Raw genomic sequence first — 15,941 nt, 5'->3', positions numbered from 1 at the left:
CCTCACTTCCCAGACGATGCGCGGCCGGGCAGAGGCGCTCCTCACTTCTTCCCAGACGGGGCGGCCGAGCAGAGGCGCTCCTCACTTCCCAGACGATGGGCGGCCAGGCAGAGACGCTCCCTACCTCCTTGACGGGGCGGTGGCTGGGCAGAGGCTGCAATTGCAGCACCCTGGGAGGCCAAGGCAGGCGGCTGGGAGGCGGAGGCTGCAGCGAGCCAAGACCACGCCACCGCACTCCAGCCCGGGCAACACCGGGCAACACCTGGGCTCACCGAGTGAGCGAGACTCCGTCTGCAGTCCCAGCACCTCGGGAGGCCGAGGCGGGCAGACCACTCGAGGTCAGGAGCTGGAGACCAGCCTGGCCAACATGGCGAAACCGCGCCTCCAGCCAAAGGACAAAAACCAAGGAGGGTTGGTGGCGCCCGCCCGCAATCCCAGGCAGCCCGCAGGCCGAGGCAGGAGAGCTGGAGGCAGGGAGTCTGCAGCGAGCCTACTGTACTCCAGCACGGGCAACAGAGGGAAGAAGAAAGAGAAGAAAGAGAGAGAGAAAGGAAGGAAGGAAGGGAAGGAAAGAAAGAGAAAGGAAGGAAGGAAAGAAGGAAGGAAGGAAGCCAGATTTTCTTCTAGTCTTTTTTAATATATGTGTATAATATAGATGTGGTGTACCATGCTTTCTCATTTGGTTCTGTATTTTCCGTGTTGCCATAAATATTCATAATCATTATTTAAATGTTATAAAATATTATAATCTAATATACCATAATATTCAAATATACCAAATATAATATTACCAAATATTATAAGCTTTGTTCATGAGATGCTGATGCTTCAGCAGTGTCTACACGAGTTGTATAATGGTAATCTTGTCATTTCTATGAATTTTGTTCGAATTTGCTTCCAAACTAATGGCCATGTGCATTATCCAATGGTGGTCATCATCGATAGCCTGGGGAAAAAGAAGTGGTGGATATACTTAGATAAAACTAGCAGAGAAAAGGTTTGCAACTGAGGCTGCTACTTGGAAATATTATCCTTGCCCCCAATGCCCTGAATCAAGTTGCACTTCATATTTTAGATTTCACTGAAGAACATCTTGTTTCATTTTGACAGTCTGCAGTAAAGGAGTCCAGCTCATTGTGATAGACAGGATTTAAACTTGAGGAACATTACTAGTAACTCTGAGATCTATCTATTTATGACTAATGCCTTTCCCTTGTTAGTTTGGTGATCATTCCAGCCAGGATTTTGGTATTGGGGTAGAATTTATGCGGCCTGCCCTCACCCCCTACAAGTAGCTTGTTGGCACTGGGACGGCGCAGGTGAAGGATCAAGAGACCCTTGCCTCTGTCAGGAATGAGCACATACTTGGGAACTGAGTTCTCTGCTTCCTTTCCCCTTGGGTAATTTGACCCAGCACAAAAACTCTTTCATTTGGAATAGTGGATAAATGTAATATTCTCATGAAAGACTCCAAAGATTTTTTTTTTAAGTCAAATTTCTTTCTTTCTTTCTTTCTTTCTTTCTTTCTTTCTTTCTTTCTTTCCTTTTCTTTCCTTTCTTTCTCTTTCTTTCTCTCTCTCTTCTTTCTCTCTTTCTTTCTTTTCTTTCTTTCTTTCCTTCATTCTTTCCTTCTTTCCTTCCTTCTTTTCTCTTTTCTTTCTTTTCTTTTCCTTCCTGGGTCTTGCTCTATTGCCTAGGCTGGAGGGCAATGGTGTAGTCTTGGCTTACTGCAGCCTTGACTTCCCCATGCTCAGGTGATTCTTCTACCTCAGCCTCCTGAGTAGCTGGGACTATAGGTGCATGACACCACACTGAGCTAATTTTTTGTATCTTTGTAGAGACAGGGTTTTGCTATTTTGCCCAAGCTGGTCTCGAACTTCCAGGCTCAAGCAGTCTGCCCACCTTGGCTTCCCAAAGATTATAGATGTGAGCCACCATGCCTGGCCTAAAGTCAAATTTGTAATACCAGGGCTGAGAACTACTATAATAGTAGGAAATCAATATACTTCAGTGGGAAGTAGAATTTAATTTCAGTATTGCAGAATGAAATTTATTTTGGCGACTACATTAAAAACATTAAATGTGAAAAATATTCTCTATTTAACAGGTTAAATGCATACACTGTCCCTATTTGTCCTTGCCCAGTAGCTTGAAACTAGCTCATTAGGAAGGCCTAAAAAATGAAGTTGAGACATTTTCATATATCATCCTGTCTTCTTGGACTGTTAAGAATTTGTAAGTGGTTCAAGAATTTACTTAATATTTTCTTAGTCTCAGATATAAATGACAGTGAACAAGATGATTAAAACCTCTGTAAGAAAGGAGAATGATAACTGATCAGAACATTGATTTAGTATTGGCTAGAAACTTTCTTTATAAAGGTGATTTTTAAGAGAGATTTGAAAAGTAGAGAAAATTAACTAAAGGTTTTCTATAGATGAAGAAAGGGTTGACCTCATGAACCATTAAATCAGGTAACTAATTTTCCCTTCACACCTCTTCTAGAAGGACATTTCCATCAACCTTCATTGGCCAGAAACTGTCTGTATGTAGTCTGGCTTTTCCCCCTTCGCTTTTGAAGTGTATTGGTTTCATTTGTTTGTTTTATTGTTTTAGAAACAGGGCCTCGCTCTGTCGCCTAGGCTGAAGTGCAGTGACATGTACATAACTCACTGCTGCCTCGATCACCTGGGCTCAAGTGATCCTCCCACCTCAACTTCCTGAGTAGCTGGGACTATTGGTACGTGCCACTGTACCTGGCTAATTTTAAAATTTTTTTGTAAAGATGAGGTCTCACTATGTTGCCCAGGTTGTCTTGAGCTCCTGACCTCAAGGTGATCCTCCTGTTTCAGCCTTATAGGTGTGAGCCACCACGTCCAGCCAAGAATTGATTTTTGATGGTCCATTTCCCTGTACTAGTCTCATGTTTGCATTTATACAGGTTTAGGGGCAGTGTAGTATAATAGAACACTGATTTTGGATTCACACTTGGGTTTAAATCCCAGCTCTGCCATTTATTGCTAACCTAACCTAACTTAAATTAACTTCTCTAGGCATTAGTTCACTAATATGTAAAATAAATGTGATAATATTCACTTCTATTCAGCAAGTATTTGTGCTCTCTCCCTAGTAGTCTCTCACTGCTTTCTTCATAGAATCTTAGGAAGTGAACTATAATAAATCATGTGTTTTTCTCTCAAACAATATTTTAAGTATGGAAAAGCAGAAGAAAATATTTATGCTATGAGTGAAAACTAATCATTTGTGGTTTTTTTTTTTTTTTTTTTTTTTGAGACAGAGTCTTGCTCTGTCACCCAGGCCGGAGTGCATTGGCATGATCTCAGCTGACTACAACCTCGGCCTCCTGGGTTTAAGTGATTCTCATGCCTTAGCCACCCGAGTAGCTGGGACTACAGGCGCATGCCACTATGCCCGGCTAATTTTTATATTTTTAGTAGACATGGGGTTTTGCCATGTTGGCCAGGCTGGTTTCGAACTCCTGACCTCAAGTGATCTGCCCACTTCAGCCTCCCAAAGTGCTGGGATTACAGGTGTGAGCCACCACACTCTGCCAATTTGTGTGTATTTTTTAAAAATACAGGTAACCAACACATTAGGCTTTCTTTAAATGCTTTCAGAAGTATCTTAAAGACTTGGTTCTCTACAGATAGTTTTATGGAAAGATTATATCTAATTTGTATAAAAAATGATGTATTCTTAGTTAATTTATGCCTGTATGATTATTAAATAATGTTATTTCAAGCTTGTGGGCAGTTATGATGTTTTCTTCCATAATTATAAAGGTTACGTGGTTATTTCATCTCAGTTTGCAGTAGTGTCAGACCTGCTGTCAATACTAATTTGGGAGGGATATGGAAACTTGCCTTCCTAGGAAAGTAGCAAAATTTTTTATTTTAAGGTAAAATTTTAATCTATATTTAAATATATAATTCATATTAGTCTTATTTCCTTTGAAAGCAGTAGGCATACGTTAAATCACTTTTAAAGCTGTTTAATTTAGCATTTAAGTCTCCGTTCTTCCTCTTTGCCATACTAAAGAGAAGTGGGTGAGAAATTCACTTGTCTACGGCAGCCCCTGGATGTGATAGCCAAGTTAATCTCTCTTATCATAAGTCTCATTGATGTTTGCATAGAAGAGTAGCTGGAAGTCTGCTTTATGTATGGCAACCTTTCATAAAGTTTATTCTTGGTAATAAAGCTCCTGGGGTAAGAGCCAGGCTATTATAAGAGACAATCCTCTCTCTGAACAAGAGTATTTTATTTTGTCAGCTGGAGTTAGTGTTTGAGTATCTTGGGCTTGTGACAGTAAGCTGGTGAGTAAGGCAAGCTATCTCTGAAGGGCATTTTTTCACTAGCTTGAAATTAATGGCTTTTGCTAGAAATAAATGAGAATGCTGGTCTAAGAATTTCAATGTGAAGATAAGAGTTACTTAAATTGTTAGCCAGCGAATTAACTTGTGAATTTTCAGTACTTCAATGAAAGAAGACAATTAGACTTTTTTTTATAACCTTGACACCTCATTGCATTGTCTTCTACTTGTTTGACATATTAAAAATTTTCTTGTAGAAATTTATAAACAACCAAAAAATAGGGAACACATCATTTATTTTCCAACTTCTGTTATGTTAACATAGTGCTGGGCATAGAAGTAAACATTGATTCATTAATCCAGACAGCATTTACTGAACATCTACTATATTGCTTTAGTGATACAGCTTCAGTTATAGCTCTCTTTTTTAAGTGGTGTAACACATTTAGTAATTTTAATTTTGCAGAATGTAGATCATCATCAAGGAATAGAATAAAAAAAGCCGAAATAGGTGGTTGTAATTTTTTATGATAATGATAAAAAATACAGCTGCTACTTTACCTTCTTGTAACCTAGTATAATTACATGGTATTTTTAAGCATTATGCAATTTGAGCCTTAGGACAATTATGCAAATTAGGCATGGCAGAGGGTGGTAGCCCTCATTACAGATGAGAAAGCTGAGGTCAAGGTACATGAAGGGCTTTGACCACAGTTATTTGAAGAAGGAAATCTTGGACTGTTAGAGCCCAGATTTTCTAACTGATTCAAACAACAGGATTCTTGTATTGGACTCCTGAAAGAGTCCTGCAGAGTGTTTTTATTTATCATTTATTTTAGATGTAATTTTAATAAATTTTACTTGGTTTCTAACTTGTGAGCAAATGAAAACGATCCATTTAGAACTACCTGTTAGTGGCAGTTAAATTGCCAGCAGCAGTGAATGATAGACAACAACAAAGGATGACTGAGAAAAGCTATGAAGCAGACATAAATCAACAAGCACTGGGATCTGGCACCACATTGCCAATGGATGGAAGGCCCCTTATGTTTTAGTAGCTTCCAAGTAGTCACTTAACTATAATACCATATAATAATTGCCATAGAAATAATTCCTTAAGAAAAATTTATAGGAAGTTTCATTAAAAATGTTTGCTTGCTGCATTTATAAAATTAGCATATTAACTTAATTCTTTATGATCTTAGATAAGTGAAGTATTGTTGTATTAACCTCTTAGAAGTCTTAAGATTGGTATTTTATACTGGGCAAATTCCTGTGTATTTTAGTATGGCAATCTTTTATCAATCAGTTAGTTAGTCAACTTTGATCCGAATTCACTGACTTTAATTACTACAGCTTTTGTTTCCGGCTGTCTTAAGTATCAGAGCCACTGTCTCTGATATGGAAAAATATCTAGCTCTGACTTTGACAAAAGCCAGAGAGGCAGCACTTGAAGATACTGGTCAGTAGAGGGTGAGTTAGGGGGTAGTGCACTCGGGATGCCCATTGAGACCTAACAGTCTGAAGGAGGCAGATAAGAACATTCTCCAAGGGTAAGAAAAGCTAAAGCTGGTGATCTCCTCTAGGCAGATTTGATGCTTTAATTTTTTTTCTTTCCTCTCTCTGTCCTGGGAAGAAGCTGTCCTCTGTTCTCCCTTGGGAGTTTTATTTTTGGCTTGCTTCCCTAGCTATCTTCATTACAACACAATGTGAGAGTAACTTCATTTTAAGGGGACTTAATCCATAATTAAATATTGAAAATGAGCAAACATATTTAGAAGTGAGTCCTAGATATTTAGTGATATGTTTAATTCCCCTATGAATAGGAAGAAATACTTTGTTGATATGTGTTGAAGTACTTTGCTCTCTTAATGTATAATCAATGTTTAATTATTCATCATTCCCCAGGAGTCTCTATTCATTTGGCACCCTTGAGCCAGACCAGTGTAGTATGATTAATATTTGTGATAGTAATCTCATATTCCTACAGGATTTCCAATTAAGGAAAGCTTATACTATTTGGTATATTTTAATGATGAAAATATCCTATTGAATTTTAGTTCTTTGGAAGCTGATAATCGTAGGGTACAGTTAAAGCCAGAATATTTGATTTCTTGCAATACCTCTAACAATGCTGTATGATAATTTATTTTTATGTATTTCTTAAGTCTTTAAGTGGTATATTTAAATAGAACACACTTGTTTTTAAATTTTTTTTCTTTTTATTTCAAGGTATAAAGTGGAAAAGTAGAATGTAAAACTATATGGGTTTATATCAATGGTATATAAAAATTTATATCTGTGCATCAAAAAATTGGAACGCTATAAATGTTCCAGTAATAACTCCTGGATGGTAGGATTGTAGACAATTTTATTTTCTTTGTGCTTTTCTACAATTTCTAGTTTTTCTAAGATAGAAGTATATTTTTGTATGATGAAAAAATTATTTAAAAACGAAAGATTCTTGTGTGTTCAGGGGGCTAAGTCTATAATTGCATTTTGTTCTAAATTCTCATCGATTAAGAATGTACTTGTTTTTATGGGTGAATTTGTACTTCATTAGTGTGGAAGTTTGCTGTTTTGGAGGGATATATTCATTGCTGTAACTAAAAAGCAGTTCCATGCCACCAGGGCTCCTTGTTTTGTCTGATGAAGTTTGTAGTTGCAGGAGTAGCTTTAGCAGGGCTTTCACCTGTCGTTGCCGTGCCCCTCTCCTTCACTCATTTGTTTCTCATCTTGACCATAAACCACATGTTATCTTGGGAAATGTTTATTTCATGTGAAAAAGTAAAGCTTTTGTGAGTACGTATGGCTGTGATCATTAATTAGAGAGATGTTCCTGAAAACTTGAATATGGTGATAGTTTTAAAATAAGCCATTTTGTAGTGAATGCAGTAAAACACAGTCTGTGGAAAGTTGTAAATTACTTGTGAAAAATTAGTATAGATTATTTATTTGTAAGAATAAGGATTTGTTTAATGAGTGCTTCTAGGTTCTTTCAGCTTGTAGGTTTTTATATGTTAGGTGTGAATTCTGTTTTTAATAGGTTATCTCATCTGAGATTCAGAAATTAATTTCCTTTTTTAGTAAGACAAGTTTTCTCAAACATTTAGATGTGTTTATAATGTTTTATTGACTGGAGTATTAGAAAGGATAAGTGAAAAGCCAAGTCTAAATGAAAAATTGTTTTCAGGATCCTAGGATCTTGGGATTCTTCGTTAGATCATTGTGAATTAAATTTTTTCTCTGAATCTCATTAATTTGATTTAACATCTGCTTTCCCCACCAAAGCCTAGCTGTGTTTAAAAATCATGTTTATAGTTGATCCTGATGTTATTTAAATGTATCTGTCTAATGTTAATTGCTGGCACTATAATCGTTAATCATTTTAAAAGAAAATTTTTGAAAATTAACAATTTTGTTAACTAAAAAAAGAAGGGATTGTACTTTCTGAATTTTTGAGATCGCTTTAAACAGTAAAATGACAGAAATATGTGATCAACTGTTTTTTTCTGTGAGAGGCCTTAGTGCCTGGCTTCTTTGTCTCCAAGTGCCTGGGGCCATACAAAGGCAGTTAAATGGGTTTCTTGAAGACTTTGGGAGGAAGGGACATTTTTATATTAAGTCCTGTATATTTTGAAGTAAAATTACAAAATGTGTGTGTGTGTTTATGCCAAACCAGTAGCATTCAGAGAACTTTTATTGTTGCAGAAGGCAACAATATATACCATATTGTATCATAATCATACCTCTAGATTTGCTAGAGAATTTGCATTTACTTCCAGGTGTGGAAAAGTCTGAGAAACTTCTTTAATGTATGGGGTTTTGTGCCTTTCATAAATATTAGCTATATAGTCATGCTTGTTTTAGTTGACATTAAGAGGCAAATAAGAATTTAACTTTATGTTTACTTTTTTTTTCTTTGAGACGTAGTCTTACTCTGTTGCCCAGGCTGGAGTGTAGTGGCGCAATCTCGGCTCACTGCAACCTCCGCCTCCCAGGTTCAAGCGATTCTCCTGCCTTGGTGTCCCAAGTAGCTGAGACTACAGTAGGTGCCCGCCATCATGCCCAGCTGATTTTTTTGTATTTTTAGTAGAGACAGGGTTTCTCTATTTTTAGTAGAGAAGTTGGCCAGGCTGGTCTCGAACTCCTGACGTCAGGTGATCGCCTGCCTCGGCCTCCCAAAGTGTTGGGATTACAGGCATGAGCCACTGTGTCTGGCCTATGTTTACATTTTTTAAAGAAAAATTTCAGACATATACAAAATGGACAGATAGTCTATTAGTCACTCATGGAACCATCACTCACCTCTCACCTTCAACAGATATTTCATGCCAGTTTTTAGGAATTTAGTATCATTAAGTTATTTGCTAAGATTTGCCAAGATAAGTATCTGTAAGGTCAAGGTACTGACATCAGAAGCATTTCTGAACAGAGATGTTGCAGTTGGTGGGTGGGTATGACTATGTTCAGCTGTTGGATAAGCTTGCATAAATAGTATCATCTTGACTTTAATCTTTCGGTTGTTCAGAGGTAGTGTGCATATTTCTGTTTAACTCCTGGAAAGTTGCCAAAACAATTTGTATCCTCTTTCCATCCTTGGTACCTTGACTGTAAATAGTCTGGGAATAAAATCAATGAGTTGATATTAGGAGCCTGTTGGATAGAACCAATGAGAAGAAAAATCTTCATTTTTCTATTTAAAAAACTTTTGGGTATTACCTGGCTATAATATTTTGGACACTATAAAATCTATTTCGCTTTTCATCTATTTGGGAATGCATTTTACAAACAGAACGGGGTCAAACAAACATGGGTTGAAATCTCAGCTGGCCTTAGATAAGTACTCCCAGTCACTTCTCTCAAATGTAAAATGAGGATATAGATTGTTCTGCGAATTAAACAAAATAATACCTTCAACATTTATTATTTTAAAATATCGTTTGAATTCCACTGTTGAGTAGGAACAGTGTGTCCTGAGTTCAAGTCTTAGATGGATTTGTATAACTGCATTTGAGGAAGTACTATTAACACTGACCAGACCACTTAGAAAGGAGAGCTAATATTTATTTTGTCATATCTGATTTTCTGACTAGTTGTTATAAGATCTAAAGATATAGTGGAAGATCTAAAGTTAGGGAGAAAATGTTCTATTATGTTTGAACAAATGCATTGAAACAAAGCATTGAAACAGTAATGCCTCACAATTATTTCTTATCAAATAATTACAGCAAACTCTGGCCTGTTCTATTCTGACTGCACTATTGAGTGAATTTTCAAGTTCAAGTAAAACTAGCAACGTTGGATTGAGCATGGAATTCCATGGTAACTGCAAAAGAGTTTTTCAGGTATTGGTAGTTTTGTTCTTGAGTTTTAATTATTGGATCATTCACTTTTTACTCAATCTGTTCCTAATGACATGAGAATATTTATTTTATGTAGTTGAATGGTAGCCTGTACTTCAGGATTTGTTTTGTGATTTCAAAGGATATAGCGAACTGATAGGTTTGGTGAATGTAGTTGATGGTTTAAAATTACTTGTTTAATTCTAGTCTTAAAAACAATACTTCTATAAAGATCTTTAGTTTATTATTTATTACTTATTGTGTTTAGATATAACTAATTCAATTGAAGGGACTCTGCTGGCCTTAAAAATAGGTCTGGAAGAATGCCAGAAGGCCGTGTATTTCAAATGTTATTGCAGATGGTGCGGGCTCTTTGTCTTGTATGTATTGTTTGGCTCTGGAGTAAAGTTATGTGAAGGCATTGGCTTAAATCCTAGGGCTCTGCACTATAGCAACTGACTCCTCCGGCTCCGCAGTAGTTGTCAAAGACTCTCTTCTCTATGGAAGTAGCATTTATATTCAAGTAAAAGTATTCCAACTGGCGTCACTTGAAAGCATACTGCGATGTAAATTACAAGTAGAGGCCTAAAAATGGAACACGTTCTTAAGGAAATGGTGTTTTCCATTGGAAATTTTAAGGTGTTTGTTTTGTTTCATGATTCTAAAAGGGGATACATTTTGAATAAATTTTTCATATAAAATATTTGTGATTTATTGACTGTAGGAAGAAGACCTTCGTCAGATCTTCATGTTAACTGTTGAAGTTCTGCAGGAGTTCAGCAGGCGGGAAAACCTCAATGCTCAGATGTCTTCAGTATTTCAGCGTTACCTTGCACTCGCCAATCAAGTCTTGAGCTGGAACTTTCTTCCTCCAAATTATATCCTTTTAACAAATGAATAGTTTATCTGTGGTAATTTTCATAGGTGACTTAATTACAGCTTGGAGTCTTTCACCTCTGCAGCTTTTATAAAACATATTGAAAGAAAATAAGATTTTTTTTAAGAAATAGAATTTAATTTCTTTATAATGCCAAAAGACAGTGATACTAGGATAATACTAGAAGATTTAACAGTTTATTTACTCCTTTGTAGAAGAAGTTTGAATACGTAGAAACGTGGTGGATGACTGAGCTGTTGCTAATTTAAGATTAGCAATATTCTTTGGGAAGGAAAAGGAAACAGGTAGAAAGTACCTTTTAAGAAACTGAATCATTTTTTCCTTGGACAAGTAATTATGTTTGATTTTTTTGACTGACTTAAAGCTAGTTTGGAGTGCTCTAATTTAATCTTCATGGATGGTGATGTTGTTCAAGTGTAGGTAATAAGTTAGTAATATGTTTATTCTTCAAGGGCCTTTACCAATATAAAAAAATGAGAATTTTGTTTTTAGGAAATTATTCAAAAGTTTAAGTGGGTTGTATTATCAATGCATATATCTGCTTTTTAAATTAGTTACTTAAAGTAGAGAAATTTGTATTTCATAAACTTTAAGGAACTGCTGTCTCATTTACTATGCTAGGACATCTGCTGCCTGTTAATAATAATAGACAGTGGCTACCCATTTGTTGTGTAAAGTCCGATAGATCTGGATTCAAGCCTCTGCTGATCTTAGGCAAATCACCTGAACCTTTCTGAGTCTCAACTTTTCCAAATGTAAAATGGGGGTATGGATTGTTGTGTGAATTAAATGAAACAATACATTTAAAATAGTCAGGAGTTAGTTACTATTTATTGAGCTCTTAATAGCCTCCGTGAATTAAATAGTTCATTATATAAATAGCTGTCTTTTATACTCTTCTTTGTTGATCTAATACGCCTCTGTGTGGTATAGGAAATTTAATGTGACCTGTTCTAGATGTTTTTAATCTGAGAGTCTGTTCAGGAGAAAAAGACTGATGATAAGCAGACAGGAAATAGATGTGAAATCAGATCAGAGATCTAGGATGGGACTCATTTTTATTGTAACAAGAGCCAAGAGGAGCTACATTTACATACATAGAAACTCGCTAATTATTTGTGGCTGGTAAAATTATGACATTTAAAGGAGTGTGGTGGGGTGTAACTCCTTCTTCCATTTAAACTTAGTCTATTCACGTAGTAGAATATTAACTGTGAAGGGCTCCGTCAGGTAAAGTGAGTCTGACTCGTGAGCTCTCCAAATTTCTTTCCCAAAAGCAGTCACTGTGAGCTGCTGCATTATGGGGCAAAGCTTACAGTAAGGTCAGTCACTGTTTCCTTTTATTCTTATTCTGTAATCATCTTTCTTCCAATAACCAACTTTTTATCTTTAATATATTAACTAATTCTTTTTGGTTGTCAAGAGGTGCCTACTTGCTTAGGTTTGCTTTTTAAAAAATTTCCCCTTTGAGTGTTTCAATATTTTTGTTCCAGGTTTTTTGTTTGTTTTTTTAAATAAAGTTGGTAAGGCAGACTTTATTCAGGGGAGCCAAATGGTGATAGATGTGGGGACCACCACAACAGGATCTTGCAGCTGGGGAGAGAGATTGGATTCAGCTTCTTGCTCCAGTGTTTTCAGTGGGGAAAGAAAAGATATTGAAAAACCTTGAGACATATTTTAAAATTATCAGTCCATATGGAGCTATCAAAATATTAATTATATATGTACGGAAAAATTAACAAAAGTTACACTGCATATATTTTAAAGTGTCTGTTTTAAGGGAAAATACAGTTGATAGAGAGTGACTTTCATAAAAAGAAATAGTTCTCTGGGAGTTTGGAAACAAAGCTTGAATAAAAGATACACACACACAAAATATTTTATAAAGTACTTAGATAAAGCTTTGGAAAACCCGTCATCTGAAAATGATAAGCAATACTGCAGTGTTGCCAAAGGAAATAATTCCTTGCTTAAAGAAAGTATATCTTGGTTTTTGACTTGAGGATATTTTGCTTCATGGCTTACGAGTGAGTTCTTGTATGACCTTTTCATATAGTGCCATTTGTTGGCTGACTGCACTACAGCTAAGTATTCTTTGAGTGGATTAGCTTTAAGTGTGGGAGAAAGAACTTGGCAGTGAGATTAAACTAAGCTACAGATTTAGCACTCATTAGGGAAGTCAATTTCAAGGAACTCTATTCTGACTAATTTCTAATTTTGGAAATTACCTGGAGATCTACCATTCAATCAGTAAGGAAAGAATGGAATAATTATGCAGCCTTGTACCATGGAAAGGGTCTCAATAATCAAATTTAACTTAGTTTAAAAGGGTTGAATTGATGCCTTTTAAAAGATGGTTTATCTGCTGGGTGCGGTGGCTCACTCTTGTAATCCCAGAACTTTGGGAGGTTGACGTGGGAGGATTGCTTGAGTCTAGGAGTTTGAGACCAGCATGGGCAACATAGCACAACCCTATCTCTACAAAAAAAATACAAATATTAGCTAGGTGTGGTGGTGTGTGCCTGTAGTCCCAGCTGTTCGGGAGGCTGAGGTAGGAAGATTGCTTGAGCCTGGGAGGTTGAAGCTACAGTGAGCCATGATCATGCCATTGCACTCACCCTGGGCAACAGAAGAGACGCTGTCTCAAAATAAAATAAAATAAAATAAAATAAAAGGTGATTTGTCTCTTAGGATAGACAAATAGTAAATCATGGAAAATTTGTGTATTTAGTGTTAAATATTTTGATAATTTGGAATGGTATCATGTTAAATGAGCAGTGTTAAATTATCAGTAACAATCCCCATTCATAATTTTTTCTAATCTGCTTTCTTTTTTGTATCTATATTTTATATTGAGATAATTTTATTTTTATTTATTTATTTATTTTTGAGACAGAATCTTGCTCTGTTGCCTAGGCTGTAGTGCAGTGGCACTATCTTGGTTCACTGCAACCTCTGCCTCCTGGGTTCAAGCGATTCTCATGCCTCAGCCATCCAGGTAGCTGGGATTATAGGTGTGCACCACCACACCCAGCTTATTTTTGTATTTTTAGTAGAGACGGGTTTTATCATGTTGTCCAGGCTGGTCTTGAACTCCTGACCTCAGGTTGATCCACCCATCTTGGCCTGCCAAAATGTTGGGATTACAGGCATGAGCCACCACACCTGGCCCTGACTAATTTTTTTGTTTTAATTTTTGTGGAGATGGAGTCCTGCTGTGTTGGCTAGGCTGGCCTCGAACTCCTGGCTTCAAGTGATTCTCCTCCTTCAGCCTCCCAGAGTGCTGGCATTACAGGCGTGAGCCACCATGCCCAGTCTCAATAATAGTTTTATTGAGATGTAATTCACACACTATAATATATACCCATTTAAAATGTATAATTCAGTGTTTTTTAGTATATTCATAGAGTTGTACAGCAATAATTGTCAGTAGTTTTAGAACATTTTCATCATCCCAAAAAGAAACGCTGTGTTAATTAGCAGTTAGTCTCCATTTCCACCTTCTCCAGTCCTTAGCAATCACTTTCTGTCTATGCATTTACCTACTCTAGACGTGTCGTATAAATGGCATCATATAATATGTAGTCCTTTGTGATTGGCTTCTTTTTTGAGACGGAGTTTCACTCTTTCCCAAGGTGGAGTGCAGTGGCACGATCTCGGCTCACTGCAACCCCTGCCTCCTGGGTGCAGGCGATTCTCCTGCCTCAGCTTCCTGAGTAGCTGGGACTATAGGCACACACCACTACGCCCTGCTAGTTTTGTATTTTTTAGTAGAGATGGAGTTTTGCCATGTTGCCCAGGCTGGTCTCGAATTCTTGCCCTCAAGTGATCTGCCCGTGTCGACCTCCCAAAGTGCTGGGATTACAGGTGTCATCCACTGCACCCATCCTTGCTTCTTTCACTTAGCATAATGTTTTCAAGATTCATCCATTTTGTAGCATGCAGCATCAATCAGTTTTTCATTCTTTTTATTGCCATAATGTATGGATATATCACTTTTTTAATCCATTTATCAGTTGATGGACAGTTGGGTTGTTTCCACTTTTTGACTATTATTAACAGTGCTGCTATGAGCATTCATTTATAATTTTTGTGTGGACTTAGGGTTTCATTTCTCTTTGGGAGGCCGGGGTGGGAAGATTGCTTGAGGCCAGGAGTTTGAAGCTGCAGTGATCTATCATCACACCACTGCACTCCAGCCTGGGCAACAGAACAAGACCAAAATGTAATTTCTTTTTTTTGAGACGGAGTCTTGCTGTATTGCCCAGGCTGGAGTGCAGTGGCGTGATCTCGGCTCACTACAAGCTCCACCTTCTGGGTTCACGCCATTCTCCTGCCTCAGCCTCCTGAGTAGCTGGGACCACAGGTGCCCGCCACCACGCCCGGCTAATTTTTTTGTATTTTTAGTAGAAACGGGGTTTCACCATGTTAGCCAGGATGGTCTTGATCTCCTGACCTCGTGATCCACCCACCTCTGCCTCCCAAAGTGCTGGGATTACAGGCGTGAGCCACTGCGCCCAGCCCCAAAATGTAATTTCTTATAGAAAGTACTGTATTAATTGTGACTGTAAAATATTGGGAACACCAGCTGAAGCTGACTGAGCAGTGGCTGTAGGATGTGCATAGAGAGATACTGACAAAATAATACAGAGCAAATATTTAGATATTAATATTTAAGGACATTAATGCTATCATAGTTAATAACTTGTATTACAGTGTTCTTAGGTCAAGATTTACGCTCATACAAAGTTTCACTAATGAAATCATAACTTGGCTGGGTGCAGTGGCTCACGCTTGTAATCCCAGTACTTTGAGAGGCCAAGGCCCGTGGATGGCTTGAGCTCAGGAGTTTGAGACTAGTCTGGGCAACATGGCAAAACCTCATGATGTGGTTTGACTCTGTGTCCCCACCCAAATCTCATCTTGAATTGTACTCACATAATTCCTGTGTGTTGTGGGAGGGACCTGGTGGGAGATAATTGAGTCAAGGGGGGAGTTTCCTCCATACTGTTCTCGTGGTAGTGAATAAGTCTCACAAGATCTGATGGTTTTATCAGGGGTTTCCACTTTTGCATCTTCCTCATTCTCTCTTTGCCTGCTGCCATCCATGTAAGACGGGACTTGCTCTTCCTTGCCTTCTGCCATGATTGTTCCATGTGTCCCCAGCCACGTGGAACTGTAAGTCCAATTAAATCTCTTTGTTTTGTAAATTGCTCAATCTCGGGTATGTATTTATCAACAGCCTGAGAATGGACTACTACACACCATCTCTTACAAAAAATTAGCCAGGCATGATGGCACACACCTGTAGACCCAATTATTTGGGAGGCTGAGGCAGAATTGCTTGAGCCCGGAAGTCAGAGGTCG

At 37.6% G+C, this 15,941-nt stretch overlaps 1 protein-coding gene across 3 annotated transcripts in view; it reads left to right on the top strand.

The window, feature by feature from the left end:
- XPO4 (exportin 4) overlaps positions 1-15,941 on the top strand; it is a 121,980-nt gene that overhangs the window by 51,230 nt on the left and 54,809 nt on the right. For all 3 annotated transcript variants that reach the window (XM_058437797.1, XM_058437796.1, XM_032150709.2), the window contains exons 5-6: positions 9,563-9,679; positions 10,401-10,554. In XM_058437797.1, the coding sequence (XP_058293780.1) occupies positions 9,563-9,679; positions 10,401-10,554 (271 nt within the window). The remainder of the gene's footprint in view (positions 1-9,562; positions 9,680-10,400; positions 10,555-15,941) is intronic.

The sequence above is a fragment of the Hylobates moloch genome, unplaced genomic scaffold, assembly GCF_009828535.3.
Source record: "Hylobates moloch isolate HMO894 unplaced genomic scaffold, HMol_V3 SCAFFOLD_4, whole genome shotgun sequence".
Lineage (NCBI taxonomy): Eukaryota > Metazoa > Chordata > Mammalia > Primates > Hylobatidae > Hylobates > Hylobates moloch.
Note: the sequence above shows the minus strand (reverse complement) of the source record. Positions and strands in the feature narration are given on the sequence as shown.